This window comes from Equus caballus, chromosome 11 (assembly GCF_041296265.1).
Source record: "Equus caballus isolate H_3958 breed thoroughbred chromosome 11, TB-T2T, whole genome shotgun sequence".
In the NCBI taxonomy this organism is placed as follows: domain Eukaryota; kingdom Metazoa; phylum Chordata; class Mammalia; order Perissodactyla; family Equidae; genus Equus; species Equus caballus.
Genome location: NC_091694.1, coordinates 4,011,913 through 4,031,771, shown reverse-complemented (window position 1 = coordinate 4,031,771; position 19,859 = coordinate 4,011,913). Strand labels below are relative to the sequence as shown.

The 19,859-nt window shown below is 49.6% G+C and overlaps 1 protein-coding gene across 19 annotated transcripts in view; it reads right to left on the bottom strand.

The window, feature by feature from the left end:
- Positions 1-14,026: 14,026 nt before the first annotated feature.
- CYTH1 (cytohesin 1) overlaps positions 14,027-19,859 on the bottom strand; it is an 82,728-nt gene continuing 76,895 nt past the window's right edge. For all 19 annotated transcript variants that reach the window (XM_070226827.1, XM_070226829.1, XM_014738256.2 and 16 more), the window contains exon 13: positions 14,027-16,109. In XM_070226827.1, the coding sequence (XP_070082928.1) occupies positions 16,031-16,109 (79 nt within the window). In that variant the 3' untranslated portion in view covers positions 14,027-16,030. The remainder of the gene's footprint in view (positions 16,110-19,859) is intronic.

The window sequence follows — 19,859 nt, the reverse complement described above, 5'->3', positions numbered from 1 at the left end:
GGTTCGGGCTCTGCTCCCTGGAAGAGAATTTAAGCAACTGGCTGCTTCCATGAAATATTCAGAGACTTGGACCAACTCCTTGCTTGCTTTTCTTTCAGCCCGGGGCCAAAGTCAACAGGAAGTCACTAGTCCCTACGGCACACCACCCTAACTTCCATTTCGACGGGCTCCCCAGACCCTGGGTCGGTTGTGCACCTGAATTTCAGTGAGGCGCCATCTCCGTTAACACCCTGTGGGCCTGCAGGTGCCCGGTTTGCTGTGTGCCTTGAGGGAGGCGGCTGGGCCTGGCTGTGACGTCAGGCGCCTGCCATCCCTGCTGGGGGCCCAGCAGGTATAAAGAACTCACCAGTGGAACCCAGCTCTTTTCCTGCCGTCTCTAAGCAAGTGCACCGACCCCGCTGAGCAGACACGCGACAGTCACCCGACAGTAAATGGGGAAGGTGGTGTGCATAGGGGAGAAACCAGCCTCCCTGTGCTGGGCGAGGGGTGCTACTCCAAGGCGTCATCAGCTGCAAACGGGCACACCCTTTACAGGGTTAGTGGATTTGGGTCAACATGAGTTGACAGCGTCATCCAGGGGCCTGACAGAAGCTCCTGCCACCGCAGGCACTCTGAAGCGCGATGGAGGGTGAGACAGCAGAGGGAAGGAAGCTGAGCTTCCAGCTCTCCTCCTACACCCCTGCCAAGACTCCTCCCACCAGCCCCTCCTCCCCCAGGCTGCTTCCCCTGTCTCTGCCGTCTGCATCAGTCAGGGGTCTCCAGAGAAACACACCAACGGACCCCAGGGAGCTTGCTCCTCTCTCTCTGCCCCCGACCTGTGAGGACCGGCGAGAAGGCAGGAGGGCCCCACCGGGAACCGAATCGGCCAGCTCCGCGATGCTGCACCTCCAGCCTTCAGAACTGCAGGAGCACGTCTGTTGTTTAGACTGCCCGGGCTGTGGTAGTTTTGCTTAGTTGCCTGAACAGACTAAGACAAACTCATCTATTTAAACAGTAGGTATGACCACGCAGGGAACAGAGTGAAAACGCAAGATGCACATGACTGAAAGGCAGGACTTCCTGGTTTCCCGGCGCTCAGGCGCCCAAGTCACCTCTGGCGGGGCTGCTTCACGAGGAGCTCAGGGGCGCGGGACCCCGGCTCCATCGCCCGCACTCGGGCTGCCTGTGCGATTTTCCGGGGAGACCGTCGCAGCCCGTATGAGCTGCAAGGGGGGCCTGTGGCCCACAGATAGTAGGACCCTCCCGTCCCTGGAGGCTCTGGGCGACACGGATGCATAAGCTTTTGCCAGACGTGGTCCTTTCCTGGCAGGAAAAGCACAGTTCATCACAGCAGGAGGGCTTGTCCTCTGACTTGTCAAGACCAGAGTTCCAACCGGGGGTGGTACCCTCACCCCTGATTCAGAAAACAACATGAGAGCCACTCTTGATTTCTAGAAGATACGATGACTAGTAAGCCTTCAGACAGGCGACACGCGGTGCCTCCGGGAGAGACTGGCCTAAAGAGTGAGGAGCACGAGAAAAGGTAAAACGCCAGGTGCGACCCGCCTCTGCCGTGTGCTGCTGGAGCCTCGCTGTGCTGTCAGGGCCATCTGTCTGAAGACAGGAGGGCTCCACCCTGCTGCCCCACCCACACAGGGCCACGTGGTTAGAGAGGCCGCCCGGCTTCTTTTCCCAGGGCCCGCGTCCCGCTGTGGCTGGGGAGAGGGGGGAGACAGACAGGTTCGCCCGCACGGCCCACCTCCCCTGCAGAGTGCGCCACGTCCAGCCCTCCAGAGAGGTGGAGGCCGAAGCCGCCGGGACGACCTGCGTCAAAGGCTAAAGGCGGCCCTGAAGGAGCAGGGGGCGGGGGGGGGGGGTGCCCCTGAGACGGGCAGGTGCAGCCAGGGCAGCGAGGGGCCCTCGAGTGCTGGGCCACTTCCCTGTCTCTGGACAGTTCTCAAAAGGAGCGCTCTGCCAGAAGTGCTCCAAATCACGTCATCATTGTAACCACAGCGACCACCGTGGTGATCTTCGTTCCACATCATCCGTAACCGTCTATTCCTTCAAGGAAAGTCATTCTCTGGCAGGTGCCCACAGGTTTCCAGAGGGTGCTCCTCCACCCTCTGTAGGGTTTCTGGCAAAATCTGATAAGGCAGAGAGGGGACAGAATTTGAAATTGGGATGATTGCTCCCAGGGCAATTTGGGAAAGGATTACTCTGCCCTGTCAACCCATCACAGGAGGCTTGACCCACAGCAACAGAGCTGTAAGGTCAGCTCTACTGGCCACATGTCACGGCTGCCCCAGGCTGCCCTCCTGTCCTAGCAAGAGGCTGGAGTCAGAAAGGGCGAGTCAGACAGATGGCCACACCTCAGCACCAACCCCAGGAAATCACCCGCCTCTCCTCACTGCCACGCACTCTGCAGTCAAGTGTTCCCTTTCCTTTCTGAATACACAGAAAAAATTACAAAACTGCCAAAGGACACAGAAGTGTCTCAGAGGCCAAGTCGGACCAGTCATTCAAGTAATTCTCAAAGTTTTCTTCCATATTTTATTCAAAAATTTCCTTTCTAAAGAAAGGTGAACAAGTTTATAAATTCAGATTTATACTATGGTAATAATAAAACAGGATCAAAGTTCAAAAAACACGACTAAAAGTGGAAAGCACAGGGTACATATTGTATGATTCCAACTAGAGGACGTTCTGGAAAAGGCAGAGGTACGGAGACGGTAAATTGCAGGAAGACCGGCGGGTGCCAGGGTTCAGCGGGAGGGGGGAGGACTGCTCTGTGTGGCATTACACATCTATCCAAACCCACAGAACGGACACCACCAAGAACGAACCCTAATTAACGTAAACTGTGGACTCGGGGTGACAATGACGTGGCAATGTAGGTTCGTCATTTGTAACAAATGTGCCACTCTGGTGGGGGACACTGATAGTCGGGGAGGCTGTTTAGGTGTGAGGACCGGGGTATATGGGAAATCTCTGTACCTTCTCCTCAATTTTATTGTAAACCTAAAACTGCTCTAAAACAATAAAGTCTATTAGTAAAAATAAAAGTGAAAAGCAGGATTAACTTAAGTCACATGAGGAAGTCGCAGGTCTCTGGGCTTCCTGGCAGCCAAGGTGAAAAGCTAAACAGACGATGGTTTCCAGAGACCCCGGGGTCACTTCGTTCGGAGTCATGGACAGACGGTTCTGCAGGGCGGCCCCCCTGCAGCCCACGAGACAGAACCAGGCTCGGCGAAGCTGCCTGTGCACACTGGGCCTCAACAGCTTTCTGGGGAGGCCTTCAGAGCCCTCCTGCCTGTCAGCCTCGGCCCTAAGAAGGCAAGGCCGGACCGTCACAGGGACTGGACTGGGCGTCAGGATCGGGCCCTGAACCTAGACGCTGTCACTGACCTGGGAGAGCGTCTGGATCACGCCTCACCCTCCCTGGCCCTTGGTCCCCTGTAAAACAAGCAAGGGTCCTAGGAGATAAATACCAATGAGTAGGACACCCTGCAGCAAAGTCAAGCCACGAATGATGTGAGGAGACGCTGCGCAGAGCTCCCGGGAGGGCCTGTGGCGCTGGCACGGGGCAGCGCCTGTCTTCTGAGTTCACTGAGTTCTCCGAGCCTTCAAGTCTCGGTGTGTTAAGCCCGGGAGCCACTCCTCCCCGCCTGCGCTGTCTGTGAGCACGAGACGAGGACAGCTCCCGTGGATTTTGCCCGAGCTGAGACAAACCACTGTGAAATTAAAATCCAGTGATTAGGTGAAACTTGGCAAGCTGTACAATTAAGAACGAGACTTTCCCAGCAGAAGAGTTTGGTGGGAATCGTGACAGGGAGAGTACAGGGCACTGGCAGGGAACGTGGGATGGGGCAGGTGGACTCCTGGGGGTGCAGGCCCAGTTGGGGTCTTAGGGATGAGCAGGCTATCCCAGGGAAGAGGGAGGTGGGCGACTTCCAAGTGGAAAGCAGAGCGACTGCAGGGGCCAGGAGGCGGGCGACAGATGGTCAATGAGAAACACTGCAAGAACCCAGGGGCTGGAAGGAGGGGAACCTGGAAAGGGGCAAGGAAGAGCCGAGACTGGGAGGTGAGCAGGGGCCAGATCCCAGAGAATGCAGAGCTGGCCAGACGGGCAGCGAGAGTCGGTGCCTCAGGAAAGTCCGAGCAGGTGGTCTGAGCAGAGGGAATGGACCGGGTACGGGCAGTGCTGGCCCCAAGCATGCAGAGTGGCACTGGTTTCTCCTGAGATGCCACCTGCAAAGGAGCACGATGGCACATAGGTTTAGGAAATGCCACCTGCTTGGGACACTTGCAGAAGCCGAGAAGGCCTGCAGGAAGGAACACTGGCTATGTGGCCCAAACCAGCATTCCCCAAATCTGTTGAGGGGCGCCTGTTAACATCTGGCAGGATGCTGGCTTTTTAGGTAATAGTTGGGGAAACAATATATATGATCTCAGAACAAAGGAAATTCAGACCCTCCGACACCCACTGGTGGGTGATGGGAGCCCCCTTTGGGCCCCCTGCAGGAGAGGCACTGCCGTGATACGGCCAAAGGGACAGGAGAGACACCACAAAAGTGGCTTCAGGATTTGACAACACCTGTGGGTCTGGATTAGTGGAACAAAGAACAGACAAGTTGGTAATTACTGTGAAGAGACTTTTTGCTCAGAAAGCAGACTTGGATTTGAATCCGGTCTACACACACAAAACCATCTGGAACTTCGTTCCGGCATCTACGCCCTTCACATCTTGGTTTCCTGTGAATGACCAGCCATCTCACATCGCGAGAGTTAAATGAAGAACTGAATGAAAAGGCCCCGGAACACGGGAGCTCAACAAACTAATCATGTCTTGCTTAAGACCACAAAGAAACAAGGACTCTGTATAATAACCTCTGCCTGCATGTTTACTGATGATGTTGGTCATGGAAATGACAGGCAGAATTTGGAAGCCAAGGCAGAGCCGTGAAGGAAGCAAACAGATTTGGTCCAACTGAATCTGTCCCCAGACCCAAACCCGAAGCACTGCGCTTCGTGAGACGGCGCGTGGCGAAACGTGAGGCAGGAGGGGTTAAGGAAGATGGCGCCGGTCTCGGCTGTGACTTTTCTCGTCCACCTCGGTACAGGACACGTGTTCTGGCTCTGATTCACATGGCCGTCTGTGGGCTAACAGGGCCTGAGGATGTTTACTGTCTTCTCTGAAAGAAGCTCCAGCCCAGCCACCCGTTTATTGAGCACGGTTAACCAGGTTAGGAAACGGCTCACTCTGGATGGAAGCTGGACTTGAACTAAACCATGGAAGTCCAGCAGGATGCTTGGCTGGTAAGGAGATGCCTCTGAGAGCAGACACCTCACAGCAGAGTCTTGAGTAAACACGGCTGCTTGCAACTTGTCCACGCAAGACCGGTCACAAAGGCACTCATAGTTCCATAACAGGAGTGGGACAACGCTTTCCTGAAGCACAGAGAGAAGGAACGAGCTGAATGTGACAAGCGGCCCTGGACACGGCGGGCTTGCCCATACGGCCCTCCCTTGGCGTGCCAGCACCTGGAAGGACACAAGAAAGAGAAGCGTGGCAGAGCGCTTCCTCCACACCCAGCATTTACCCGTCTTACGTGTCAGCCTCGGCTCAGCGCTGTCTGTCTCCATCGAGGAGTCATCTCCGCGCTCTCTGGGAATGCTCATACGTTCAGCAACACGGAGGAGCAGCTGTTGGGCTCGTCCGCACCTCGCACTCCAGAGCAGAAGCCTGGCCACTTGGCGCAGCTGTCCACCGCCTCGAGCGAAGGGGTAAGTCAGCTGCCCCTCGCTCTGGACCCCAAACCGCACATGGGGTTTCACCCATGGCACGTAGAGAATTAAATTTCCCATTGACAGCAAAGTTTTTAATAATAATAATGATAATAATAGCTAAATTGACTGAGTTCTATGTCTCAGGTGCTGGACTGTGTTGCTGTTTTGGTTTTTTTTTAATACACATTCCCTCGGTCTCTTACAACTCAACGAGGTATGCGCTGTCACATATAAATGTGTACATGCACTAGTGCATGTGTATACACGTGTGTGTACATGTGTGTATTCATGTGCACGTTTTCTAGCTCTGTCCCCTGAAAGGGCCAAGAGGCAAAGATAACGCAGAAGCCATAAGCACACCTAGCACTCAGATCTTGGTCTCTAAAAGGAACCAGGGCCCCTCAGAGAAATGTCTGACCCTGGAGCTGGGGCAGGGTGGGTACGAGATGATTCCGGACCATCTTGCGATGCAGGGAGGCGTGTCACGGGACACAGAGCAGGCTGAAGGGGCTCCCGCTGGCAAAATCTGGGACAATCTGAGCACCAAACTCACTCAGGACAGTAACGTGTTACAGACTGTTGGAAACAAGAACCCACGCGTCTGTGCCAATAACAGATGCACACGAGGGCAGAAGACAGGCCCCTTCCCACAGTCAGGATGCCGAGGGCCAACCGGTCGACTGCAGGGCGCTCTGGAGATGGGGCTCATTCATCATTTCGCAGCCACTAGAGGGAAAATGCGTTCAGGCGAGAATCACCAAAGAGGCCAAGTCTGGGAGAAATGTCACCAAGGAGCACTCTTGAGGTGGTCAGAGAGCAGGTTCAGGTGCAGGCTGAGGCGCAGCGGACACCCTGGTAGAGAGGTCCAATCAAGCAGTCAGCGACAAAGAGGGCACCTGGGGGAGAGTGGACTCACACAGGCACATTTAGGGACCCCAGCAGGTACAGCACTTGAAGCCATGGGACTGGTCATCCATCCAGGAGCGAGCTTATGAGCACTGGAGGCTGGAACCCCGGGGACGCCCGCAGCTGATGGGTGGGCAGAGAGCAGAAGCCAGGGACAGCGGCTGACAGCGAGCTGTCAGAGGCAGGGGAGCCCAGATGGGCTCGTCCACGAAAGCCAAGAGTGGAGGGAGGCTGAGAAGCAAATGAGAAGCAAGGATGTAGGTGCAATGAGGGTGCACTGCAAAACTCCAGCCATGCACACAAAAACCTGTCCATGCATGCTCACAGCAGCATTATCCACAATAGCCAAAAAGCGGAATTAACCCAAATGCCTATCAACAGATGACAAAATGTGGTATATCCATAAAACGGACTATGATTCAGCAACAAAAGGGAATGCAGTACTGACACATGCTCCAACACAGATGAACCTTAAAAACATGCCAAGTGAAAGAAGCTAACACAAAGGATTACACAGTGTATGATTCCATCCATATGAAAGGCAAATCCATAGAGGCCGAATTTAGGTTACTGTTTGCCTAGGGCTGGGGTGAGGATGAGGAGTGACCAACAGCGAGAACAACAGGGTTGGTTTGGGGTTCATGAGTACGTTCTCAAATGAATTGTGTTGATGCCTGAAAAACTTCGTGAATATTCTAAAACCACTGCTTGTACACTATTATTTCTTTTATAATTTTTATTTAATTTTTGAGCTTACACTGGTTTATAACATTACACAAATTTCAAGTGTACATCACTATATTTCACCTTCTGTGTAGATTACATCATGTTCACCACCCAGAGTCTAAGTGCCAATCGTCACCGCACACACGTGCCCTTTTGCCCGTCGTCGTCCTTCTCCCACCGTCCCCTCCGGTAGCCACCAATCTGTTCTCTGTATCCACGTGTTTGCTTCTTGTTGTTTCATCTGTGTGTTTGCTATTGCTGTTGTTTCTATCTTCCACGCATGAGTGAGATCATACAGTATTTGGCTTTCTCTGTCTGACTTTATTTTACTTAGCATAATACCCTCAAGGTCCATCCCTATTGTCTTTGCAAATGGCAAGATTCCATCTTTTTATGGCTGAGTAGTGTTCCATTGTATATATATCTCACATCTTCTTTATCCATTTGTCCCTTGTTGGGCACCTAGGTTGTTTTCAAGTCTTGGCTATTGTGAATAATGCTTCAATGAACATAGGGCTGCATGTACCTTTTTGAACTAGTGTTTTTGTGTCCTCTGGATAAATACCCAGAAGTGGAATAGCTGGATAATATGGTAGTTCTATTTTTTTTTTCTGCTTTATCTCCCCAAACCCCCCCTGTACATAGTTGTATATCTTAGCTGCAGGTCCTTCTAGTTGTGGGATGTGGGACACCGCCTCAACGTGGCCTGACGAGTGGTGCCATGTCCGCGCCCAGGATCCGACCCTGGGCCGCCGCAGCGGAGCGCGCGAACTTAACCACTCGGCCACGGAGCCAGCCCCTATTTTTTTTTTTTTTTTTTGAGGAATTTTCATACTGTTTTCCATGGTGGCTGCACCAGTTTGCATTCACATCAGCAGTGTATAAGTGTTCCCTTTTCTCCACATCCTCTCCAACACTTTTTTTTGGTCTTTTTAGTGATAGCCATTCTGACAGACATGAGGTGACATCTCATTGTAGTTTTGATTTGCGTTTCCTTAATTATTAGTGATGTCGAACATCTTTTCCTGTGCCCGTTGGCCATCTGTATATCTTCTTTGGAAAAACATCTGTTCATATCCTCTGCCCATTTTTTGATCAGTTTTTTTGCTGTTGTTGAAATGTGTGAGTTCTTTATATTTTTTGGATATTAACCCCTTATCAGATTTATGGTTTGCAAATATCTTCTCCCAATTATTAGGTTCTCTTTTCATTTTGTTGGTTTCCTTCACTATGCAAAAGCTCTTTAGTTTGATGAGTCTCATTTGTTTAGTTTTTGTTTCCCTTGTCTGAGGAGACACAATATTCAAAAAGATGCTGCTGAGACCAATGTCAAAGAGTGTACTGCCTAGGTCTTTTCCTCTAGGAGTCTTACGGTTTCAGGGATTACATTCAAGTCTTTAATCCATTTTAAGTTAATTTTTGTGTATGGTGTAAGATAACAGTCTTTCATTCTTTTGCCTGTGGCTGTCCAGTTTCCCCAACACCATTTATTGAAGAGACTTTCATTTCTCCATTGTATGTTCTTGGCTCCCTTGTTGAAAATTAGCTGTCCACAGATTTGTGGGTTTATTTCTGGGCTCTCGATTCTGTTCCATTGATCTGTGTGTCTATTCTTCTGCCAGTACCATGCTGTTTTGACTACTATAGCTATGCAGCATATTTTGAATTCAGGGAGCGTGACATCTCCAGCTTTGTTCTTTTTTCTCAGGATTGCTTTGGCTATTCATGGTCTTTTGTTCTTCCATACAAATTTTAGGATTCTTTATTCTGTTTTGTGAAAAATGTCACTGGGATTTTGATAGGAATTGCACTGAATATGTAGATTGCTTTAGGAAGTATGGACATTTTAAGTATGTTAATTCTTCCACTCCATGAGCACAGCATATCTTTCCATTTCTTTGTGTCTTCTTTGATTTCTTTCAACAACGTTTTATAGTTTTCAGTGTACAGGTCCTTCACTTCCTTGGTTAAATTTATTTCTAGGTATTTTATTCTTCTTGTTGCAATTTAAAATGGGATTGTATTCTTGATTTCTCTTTATGCTATTTCGTTTTTAGTGTATAGAAACACAACTGATTTTTGTACGTTGATTTTGTACCCTGCAACTTTACTGTATTAGTTTATTATTTATAATAGTTTTTTGGCAGATTCTTTAGGGTTTTCTATATATAAAATCATGTCATCTGCAAATAATGTTTGACTTCTTCCTTTCCAATTTGGATTCCTCTTATTTCTTTTTCTTGTCTCATTGCTCCAGCTGGGACTTCCAGTACTATGATAAATAAGAGTCACAAAAGTGGGCAACCTTGTCTTATTTCTGTTCTTAAAGGGACAGCTTTAAGTTTTTCACCACTGAGTATGATGTTAGCTGTGGGTTTTTCATATATGGTCCTTATTATGCTGAGGTACTTTCCTTCGATACCCATTTTATTGAGAGTTTTTATCATAAACAGATGCTGTGTCTTGTCAAATGATTTCTCTGCATCTGTTGAGATTCTTCACTTGGTTAATGTGGTATATCACATTGATTGATTTACAGGTGTTGAACCATCCTTGCATCCCTGGAATAAATCTCACTTGATTGTGGTGTATCATCCTTTTACTGTATTGCCATATTCAATTTGCTAATATTTTCTTGAGGATTTTTGCATCTATGTTCATCAGAGACACTGGCCTGTAATTTTCTTTTTTAGTGTTGTTCCTTGTCTGGTTTTGGTATCAGGATAATATTGAGCTCATAGGAGTTAGGAAGTGTCCCCTCCTCTTCAACTTTCTGGAAGAGTCTGAGAAGGATAGGTATTAAATCTTCTTTGAACGTTTGGTAGAATTCACTGGGGAAGCCATCTGGTCCTGGACTTTTGTTTTTGGGGAGGGTTTTGATTACTGTTTTGATCTCCTTACTGTGATCAGTCTATTCAGATTCTCTATTTCTTCTTGATTCACATTTGGAATCTGAATCCAACCTTGATTCAGGTTTGGAAGGTTGTATAATTCCAAGAATTTATCCATTTCTTATAGGTTTCCAATTTGTTGGTGTATAGATTTTCATAATATTCTTATAATCCTTTGCATTTCTGTGGCATCCATTGTAATTTCTCCTTTTTCATTTCTGATCTTGAGCCTTCTTTTTTCTTGGTGAGTCTAAAGGTTCGTCAATTTTGTTAATCTTTTCAGAGAACCAGCCCACAGTTTCATTTAATGTGCACTTTAAATGGATGAATTGTATGGTATGTAATTATACTCAATAAAGTTTTATATACACATAAAAGCCTAGCAGTGAACAGGAGGGAAAGGAGCGGGAGAGCATTTAAGGCAACGGCTCTCCCACATCAGTGCACATCAGAACACCGGGAGAATTCTCTAAACCACGTTGGGCCCCAGTACAAGGGATTCTAATTCAGTTGGTGGGGCTGGGGTCTGACACTTTGCATTTCTAACACATTCCCAGATGCTGCTGAAGATGCCGATCTGGAAACCACACTTTCAGAACCAGGGAAACCATTGGAAGTGATGGTATTTGTTCATTGGTGGTGTTTTAAAATTGAGACATGATTCATTTTACCACAGAATTCACCTTTTAAAAGTGTAAAATTCAGTGGTTCTAGTACATTCACAATGTTGTGCAACCATCACCACTAACTCCAGGATATTTTCAACACCCCAAAAAGAAAACCTGTACCCATGAGCAGTCACTCCCTATCCTCCCCCAACATCTCCAGCCTCTAACAACCACCAATCTACTTTCTGTCTCCACAGATTTGCCTTTTTAAGATAGCTCATATAAATAGAATCATACAAAATGTAGACTTTTGTGTCTGGCATCTTTCACTTAGCATAATGTTTTCAAGATTCAGCCATGTTGTAGCATGAATCTGTACTTCATTCCTGCTTATGGCTGCATAATATCCCATTGTATGGACATATTAAAGTTTATCCATTCATCAGTTGATGGATATTTGGGTTGTTTCCACCTTTTGGCTGTTAATGAATTATGCTGCTATAAACATTCAGGTGCAAGTTTTTGGTGGACATGTGTTTTCCATTCTCTTGGGTATATACCTTGGAATGGAATTGCTTGGTCATACAGTAAATCTGCATTTAACTTTCTGATGAGCTGCCAAACTGGTTTCCACAGCAACTGCACCATTTCGCAGTACCTTCAGCTTACAAGGGTTCCAAATTCTCCACATCCTTGCTAACACTTGGAATCGTCTGTCTTTTTGATTAATAGTCATCCAAGTGGGGGTGAAGTGGTATCTCATTGTGGTTTTGATTTGCACTTTCCTGATGACTAATGATTTTGAGCATCTTTTCATGTGCATATTGGCCATTTGTATATCTTTTCTGGAGAACTATCTACTCAAAATCTTTGCCCAATTTTTGATTGAGTTATTTGTCTTTTTATTGTTAAGTTCAAAGAGTTCTTCATGTATTCTGTATACTAGACTCTTATCTATGATTTGCAATATTGTCTCTTATTCTGTGGGCTGTCTTTTCACTTTCCTGATAGTATCCTTTGAAGGACAAACATGTTTAATTTTGACGAAGTCCAAGTCACCTTTGTTTTGGTTGCTATGGTTTGGTTTCATATCTAAAAAAACACTGCCTGATCCAAGGTCATGAAGATTTATATGTTTTTTCTAGATTTTTTTTTTTTTTTGAGGAAGATTAGCCCTGAGCTAACATCAGCCAATCCTCCTCTTTTTTCTGAGGAAGACTGGCCCTGAGCTCACATCCGTGCCCATCTTCCTCTACTTTATATGTGGGATGCCTACCACAGCACGGCTTGCCAAGAGGTGCCATGTCCACATCCAGGATGTGAACCAGCGAACCCCTGGCTGCTGGAGTGGAACATGCACATTTAACCGCTGTGCCACCATGCCAGTGCCCTACTCTAGATTTTTATTGCCTTAGCTCTTTAATATTTAGGTCTTTGATCTGTATTAGTTTTTGTAGATGATGTGAGGCAAGGGTCTAACTTCATTCTCTTGAAAGTGGATGTTCATTTCTACCAATACCATTTGTCGAAAGACTATTCTTTCCCACTGAATTGTGGCACTCTTGTCTGAAATCAACTGTCCACAAAGGTGAGTTGATTTCTGGGCTCTCAATTCTATTCCATTGACCTGTGAGTCCATCTTCACGCCAGCAGCACTCAGTCTTGGCTGTGCTGAGTTTCGACATCAGAAAGCGTGAGTCCTGCAACCTTGCTCTTTTTCAAGATGGTTTTGGCTGTTCTTGGTCCCTTCCATTTCCATATGGATTTTAGGCTGGGCTCTTCCATTTCTGCAAAAAAGCCAGCTGGGATTTTGACAGGGCCTGTGTTGAATCGGTAGATCAACTTAGGGAGTATGGTCATCTTAACAATATTAGGTCTTCTAATTCATGAATACTGGATCTTTCCATTTATTAGGTCTTCTTTAATTTCTTTCAATGATGTTTTATAGTTTCCTGAGTATATCTTGCACTTTAAAATTTATTCCTAAGTATCTTATTCTTTTTGATGCTATTATCAATGAAACTGTTTTCTTAATTTCACTTTTGGGTTGTTCATTGCTAGTGTATTGAAAAAACTGAGTTTTGTATATCAATCTTATATCCTGCAACCCTGAATTCATTTATCAGCTCTAATAGGTTTTTTTGTAGGTGCCGTAGGATTTTCTACATACAAGGTAATGTCATCTGCAAATAAGTTAGTTTTACTTCTTCGTTTCCTATCTGGATGTTGTTTACTTCTTTTCCTCGCCTGATTGCCCTGGCTAGCCCTTCAGTACAATGCTCAATACAAGTGGTAAGAACAGACATCCTTGCCTTCTTCCTGAGCTTAGAGAGTTGTTGTTTTTCAAATGAAAGACTTGGACATTTTTGTCGTTTGAGGGAAAGGAATCAGTGGGGAAGGAGATGTAAGGATATGCACAAGAGAGGGGATAATCAACAGAGAGAGATCCTGGGCAAGCAGACAGAAGGAAGGAGGTCACTTCTGCCAGAGATGGGAGGAAACAACAAAGGAATAAGAGAGTTAAGTTTGGCATCGGAAGGGAGGAAAGCTGTCCTTCCCATCTAACGGTCTCTCTTCTCAGCAAAGTGGAGAGGTCACCGGAGGGACAAAAGGGGTAGAGCTGGGGGCCTGAAGAAAAAGGCAAAATGGGAACTTGCTGCTGTTGGTAGGAAAGACACTCAGCAGTTGGTGAAAGGACCGCCAGCTGATGGGGAGAGGCCAGGACTCCTCTGTCTCCCTCTATTCTGTGACACCACACTGAGCGTCTGCTCTGCTTTTGAGTTCTATCTCACTGTGACTGCTCCCTGGCATTGCAGGCACATCTGGAAACTGAAACAATAATGAAAATGCATTCTGTCAGCTGAAGGCACATTTCTTGATCTTAATCAAGATGTCTGACATTTGTTTCTTCTTCAAAAAAGGGAGCAATGAGTCAGCTAATTGTCTTTCTTGCTCTGCTCTCCTTAGTAGAAGACAGAACGCTCCTCCCCACTTCCAATTTCTACTATCGCTGGACTTCAGAGGAGAGGGTAAAGCGATACGTCCTCCTGCACGGGCACACGTGACGAGCACGACCTTCCCACGCGGAGCGCAGCCCGCGGAGCGAGAGAACGCCAGTGACAACAGAGATGGTTTGGGCAGAGTTGGAGTTTATTTGCTGCAGTTCCTTGGCGCTAGTTTACAATGCAAAAAAAACCAAAAAACAATTGTAATAATAATTATAGTTTTTTAAAAACCCTGTCAACAACTTTCAGTCATTTCTTTATATTTTATATTTTGACAAAATTTTTTAAACAAATACAAAATAATCTAAAAGGAGAAAAACTATACATGGAGTATTTACACCTCTGATAAATAGACTAATACTGACCCAGGGCCTCTCCGTCTAGGTAATATCCATGAGAACCAGCGCAGGGACTCGGCCGGCCGGAGGGGCTCCAGCACGGCCCGAGACGGCCTGGACTGCGGCTGGCACCACCTGGTTCTCCACCCAGAAGCTTCAGGTTTGCCTGGACCCTCTTCCACCACCCTCACGAGCTCCGGCATAAACACGCCTGAAGCCACTCCAGGGAGGACCTACACAAAGGGGGGACCCCAGGAAGACCCCAACACTCCTCCCACCACTCCCTTTCACAAAAGCTATTTCCAGAGATGCGAGCCTGCCCTAAAGGTGTCAGAGGAGCTGGGGTCATGCTGCCTGGGGGAGACCGACGGCTCTCGGCCTTCTTGTGTGAAACAGCGCTCTGCACTGCCTGGTCCTGGGCAATTTGGAGGGGCCGCACCAAGATAGCCCGGCCAGCCCCCTGCTCTGCCTGGACTGGCACGCTGGGCCCTGGATGAGCGGCAGGAGCTGCCCCTGAGAGTCCCTGAGAGAATGGCAGGAGAACGCTGCATTTCACGGCTCCTTTCACACCATAAATTAGGAGGGGCAAGGCCAACTCACACACATCTTAAGGGAAAAAACAGCGATACAAGAGGCCAGCCTTCTCACCCTCTCGCTCCACCTGCCCCCTGCCAGCAGGTAACGGCCCACTTCCCCCCAGTGCGCCCACCACAAATGCATCGAGAGTGGCCCAGGCAAGGGCCAGTTTTGAGGCAGAAAAAGCTGAAGCCCTAAGGTGATCCGGTAAGACCTACCCCATCCTCTAAAACGAGGAGTGGCGTTTTGTGGGAGGAGGAAGAAAAACCAAATAAGAGATAGGTAGGTCATCCCGGAACCTCTGCTGGGATTACCTTCCTCACAGTTTTGGTTATTAGGTATTTAGCTCAAGGAAAAATGCTGACTTTCTATTTTAAAGCCCAACAAGAACGAATTCTGAAAGAGAAAAACAATGTGAGCGTCCAGGCGATTCTCTCCTCCCCTCGAGGCCCCCCAGGCACTTGGAATGGAAAAGCATCAGCTGGAGCAGCCGCAGCACCGCAGATCCCAGCGTCGGACTCTGCCCAGTCCTGAGTCCTCAGGCACCTGCTGCCTCCCCAGCCCCTCTCCACCCCTTTCGCCCGCTCCCACCAGCTTCCAGACAGGCAGGAGAGGTGGGTCTGCCGTGCCCTGGGCCCAGGGCTGACACCCCCTAGCAGATACTCAGGGAGCCGCTTCTCCAGGAGAAGCCTCCCAAATCAGACTGGGCAGAATGCATCAGAACAGCTCTACTTTATCTTTTTCTTTTCTAAAAAACAAAAATATATCTTTATAGTATGTGGCTTCTTCCATTCCACCTTTTTTCTTAACATAGAATAATATGTCAATACATGTACTTATGGTGCAGGGTTGAAGGCGTCTTCACAGGGAAATAACCGAGAGGTAAACAGTCGGCTCCGAGCTCTGCTATCAGACCTAGTGAGCGGAGAGACTCCCAAGGAGGCTGCTTTGCTGACAGGAGCTCTGTTCTTTCTAGAGAGAGGCTCAGAACCCATGCTTGACAGGCACCAGGTCCCTCTTCCCCAGTGGTAACTGCCTACCCTTCTCCCACTTAAAAATAAAAAGCAAAAGCTGAAGCTAGTCTCTAGGAATCAGGGCGATGCCCAGCAAGAAGACGCTCCTGCTCAGCAGCCCTCTCCCGTCTGTGGGAGGGGCCGGAGGAAGAACCTGGGGCTTCACGCGCCTTGCACGCCGGCTCCGCTCACTGTGCAGACTCAGTGTCTTTTCGTGGAGGAGACCTTCTTCTTCCGCGCTGCCAGCATCTCATAGAAAGGGTCCCTGCTGATGGCTGCTCTGGAACACAGAAAAGGGGAGAACACAAGAGACTGAGGGATGGACCAGAAGAGACAGGCCCAGACAGGGTCTTCCCAATGGAACCTGTGCCCCCGGCCCCGCTCACCAAGTCAGTGCCATCAACCTTCACTGTGCCCACATGACGGCTTAAGGGATGAGCTTTGAGAGAGGCACATGGTACACGTGACAAGATAATTTGGGGATGTTTACTGCCTGTTTCAACGTAATAATCAATCTAAGTTTAGTTGTACTCTAACTCAGAAAAACAAATGTAGTACTTTAGTCCCACGATGATGGTTGGCATTTGTCTGGCGCAGTGAGCACCACACAACCCATGTGTCACACGGAAGCATCTGGAGCATGGTGTGTTTAGATGGCGGCCACAGTCCGCACCCTGCAACTTCTGAGTCCCCACGTGCACTAGCACAATAACTAAGAGCCCTAACCGGGCAATCAGTGCTGTTTCTGGGGCCGCAGTGAGCAGCCGGCCAGGCTGCTGTGTCCACAGCCTGGTGGGGAGGGAGGCTGGGCAGGCTCTTGCGCTGGCCCCGGAGACCAGCACAAGACAGTGACAGCAGGCCTCACGCCCCTCTATGTTTGTCATTCTCAAAGTCCAAGTGAGCTGCGATGCAAAGTCCTAAGGCTCAGTGTGCGCCCCAGAGGAGCAGGACTCTGGGTGCTGCCTGGTCCCCACGCCACTCACGAGCCCAGTGGCTGCTGGCTCTGCACCCAACCAGGTAAGTGACAGCTCCCGAGAGGTCAGAGAGGGTGCATCCATGACAAGTGTCTCCACAGCTCTGCAGGGAAACTAGAACCTGTCAGTGCCCAGAATGCATCCTGAGGGGACTTCGCCACAAAGAGTCCGGCCACGCAGAGTGGTTATGAGGGAATCCCAGCAGGTGAAGCACTGCTTTCGTCTTCGGGGCACAGGGTGACTCTGCCTCAGCTCCCTGGCTGGGCCACTCCCCTGAGGGACGCTCTGTGACATTTCCCGTCCACGTGAACGTGGTCCAAGAAACAGTGAAGAGCAGAGGCTGGACTCAGACAGACCCAGGCCCCATCCCAGGCTCCGCACGCACGGTGTGCTCCTTCTTAACTCACATCCTCACAGGTTAACTGGAGGTACCACCCCCCGCCGGGTCCTGGGAGGCTGGGAGGAGAGATACCCGTACTGAGTGCACATCCCAGCGCCTGGCAAACGGCAGCTCTCGGTCCATGGGCGCCGTTACTGTGAGGCTGCAGTTCGGTCTGCACAGAGACCGCACTCTCTTGAACCAGATGCTTGTGACAATCATGTGCCAGTGACACTAGGAACTTGGGTGGCTGGAGACTCCTAGGAAGAGCACTAGTGAGAGAAAGACGTGTCCTGCACTTGACCTTCTGCAAAACCTTTCCAGCAACATTGTGAAGATGCTTGCATTCCATCAGACCCCTCTTCCGGCACCGTTCGCCTCCACCGTCTCTGCGGGGAGAAGCATCTAGAGCAAAGGACGGCTGGAGCTGAGCACTGCAGGGGGTCAGGAGCGCAGCTTCTTGAGTCAGAACGCTCGGGTCTGAAGGGCAGCACCACCTCTGTGGTGCTAGACAATTTAATTCGGCTTGCTGTGCCTCAGTGTCCTCTTCTGCACAATAAGCACAACAATCCTGCCATTCCTGTCCTGCACAGGGGTGTGGCGAGGAGTGAGGAGACAGTGCCGTACAGTGCTCGACTGCTATCTGCAAACCCTGCAGGGGAGACGCGGCCAGCTCTGGGGCAGACCACAGGGACCGAGCCACCCCACGAGGAGGCCTCTGCGCTCACCTCAACCAAAGGACTGAATGATACAAACGTGACTTCAAAGAATGCTGAATTTTTTCTGGCTACAAGTACAAACTATATGGAAGACAACAGGTAGAAGAGCAGACAAAACCTTTCTGAAAGAACAAGCAGTGGGGCAGGCTCGCACGCGGCACGAGAACACGCTCTGACACTCTAGAGGCTACTGCGGCACAGCACTCCCGCCTGGAGACACGACGCACCCACGACGTCCTAGGCGCAAGCAGGAATTTGGTACAAACTAAAGAGGGGACCTCAGATTGGTGGGGGAAATGGATTAATCAACAAATGGTACCAGCACAATCCGCTATTCACTTGGGGGAATAAAGTTCCATCTTTTATTTCAAACCAAAGGCAAAGAAAAAATTTCATACAGGCTAAACAGTCAAATATTTAAAAACATATGGTGAAAAACGGTACAGGATGCACAGGTGATGCGCACTCTGTGGGACGGGATCCCCAGCACTGGCTCTCCCTGCCCAGGCCTCAGGGCCAGTGTCCGGTGGAGCGGGCCTCTGATATTGATCACGACTCCAGAAAAACGGAGCGCCTCATGCCCTGGATAGAAGGACAGTGGGGTCCCTGCCGACACCACACTTCCAGGAATGGCCGTCAGCCCAGGGGCCACCAGAGGCCGGGAGGCGTGTGAACATGCACACTCTCAACCCTCAAACAGCCTCGTGGGTTAGGGGTTACCTCCATCCCACAGAGGGCAGGCAACGTCCCTGAGAGCCACCAGGGAGCCCCACCCTGCCTGCCATGCTAGGAGAAAGCTGAGGCTCTGGGAGGAAGGCAGGCAATGTACCGCGAGTCAGAGCGAGAACACAGCACAGGGGGACCGGACTCCAAACCCACGCCCTCCCATCTGGTTCCCCTCTCTTTTCATTGCATGACTTCCAGAGATTACTTTTGTGGGAATGAATGATCGGTCCCTTCCCCCATCATCCCATCATCTCCATCTTCAGTCGTTGACTCACTAGTTAACCCTGGCTTCAGCACTACACTGGTCTTAGAAGAGAGACCAAAAAACAAAACAAAAACTGGAGAATTCTCAACCCCCAGGAGTGGGCTGCGGCCTGGGTGGGAGAACACCCACCACATGGGACAACGCAAGGACTTGCGGGGCCTCCCTGGTCTCCAGGAAAGCTCCCTAAGGAAACAGCTGGGTGACATCTGACAGACGAAGCGCCCAGTGGGGAGAGCTAGGATGCGCTCTCAGGAGGAAGCACCACGGAGACGGGCGGTGATGACACAGACGGGGGCGTGATAGCAATCTGGACAGGCCGCACAGAAGTTCCAGGGAGGAACGAGGAGGAAGACTGGCCGCATCAGGACACCTCCACCCGTAACAGAGCTCACAGTGTGCGGCGTGGCAAAGCAGGCAGAGCGAGAACCAGGAGCCAAGCCCTGGACCCACAGCTCCGTTCACCTTGCGGAACCCTGAGAAATCTCTGCCCTCCTCCTGACCCTCAGCTTCCTCACAGCACAGCGGCAAGGGGGCGCTCCATTTCAGGACCCTGGATCATGCCCACGTGGCTTTGGGAAAATTAGTTAACCTCTATTGGCCTCAGTTTCCTCATCTGTAAATGGGACCCCAGTGTCTCACAGGACAAAGAAATTACAGAACATTATGATTACTATCTCCACCGAGCTGCCACCACAGAAACGAGACCTATTTCTAAGGCATGAAAAGACCAGCTCAGCAAAAGGCACCTGTGCCCATTAAACTCGCTCCCCATTCCCTCTTCGGGTCTATGAGGTGCCCCGGGACACAGAGAATGGGGCACTCTCTTAAAAATGCTCTAATGGTCAAGAATCCAAAGATTCACTGAGTCATCTGGGAGTCACAATCACACTACTCCCCGAACACAACGCGAGAAGGCCAGGACGGGCCGCACGTGTAACAGTTGGCGCAGTCAGGATCTGAGAGGTGA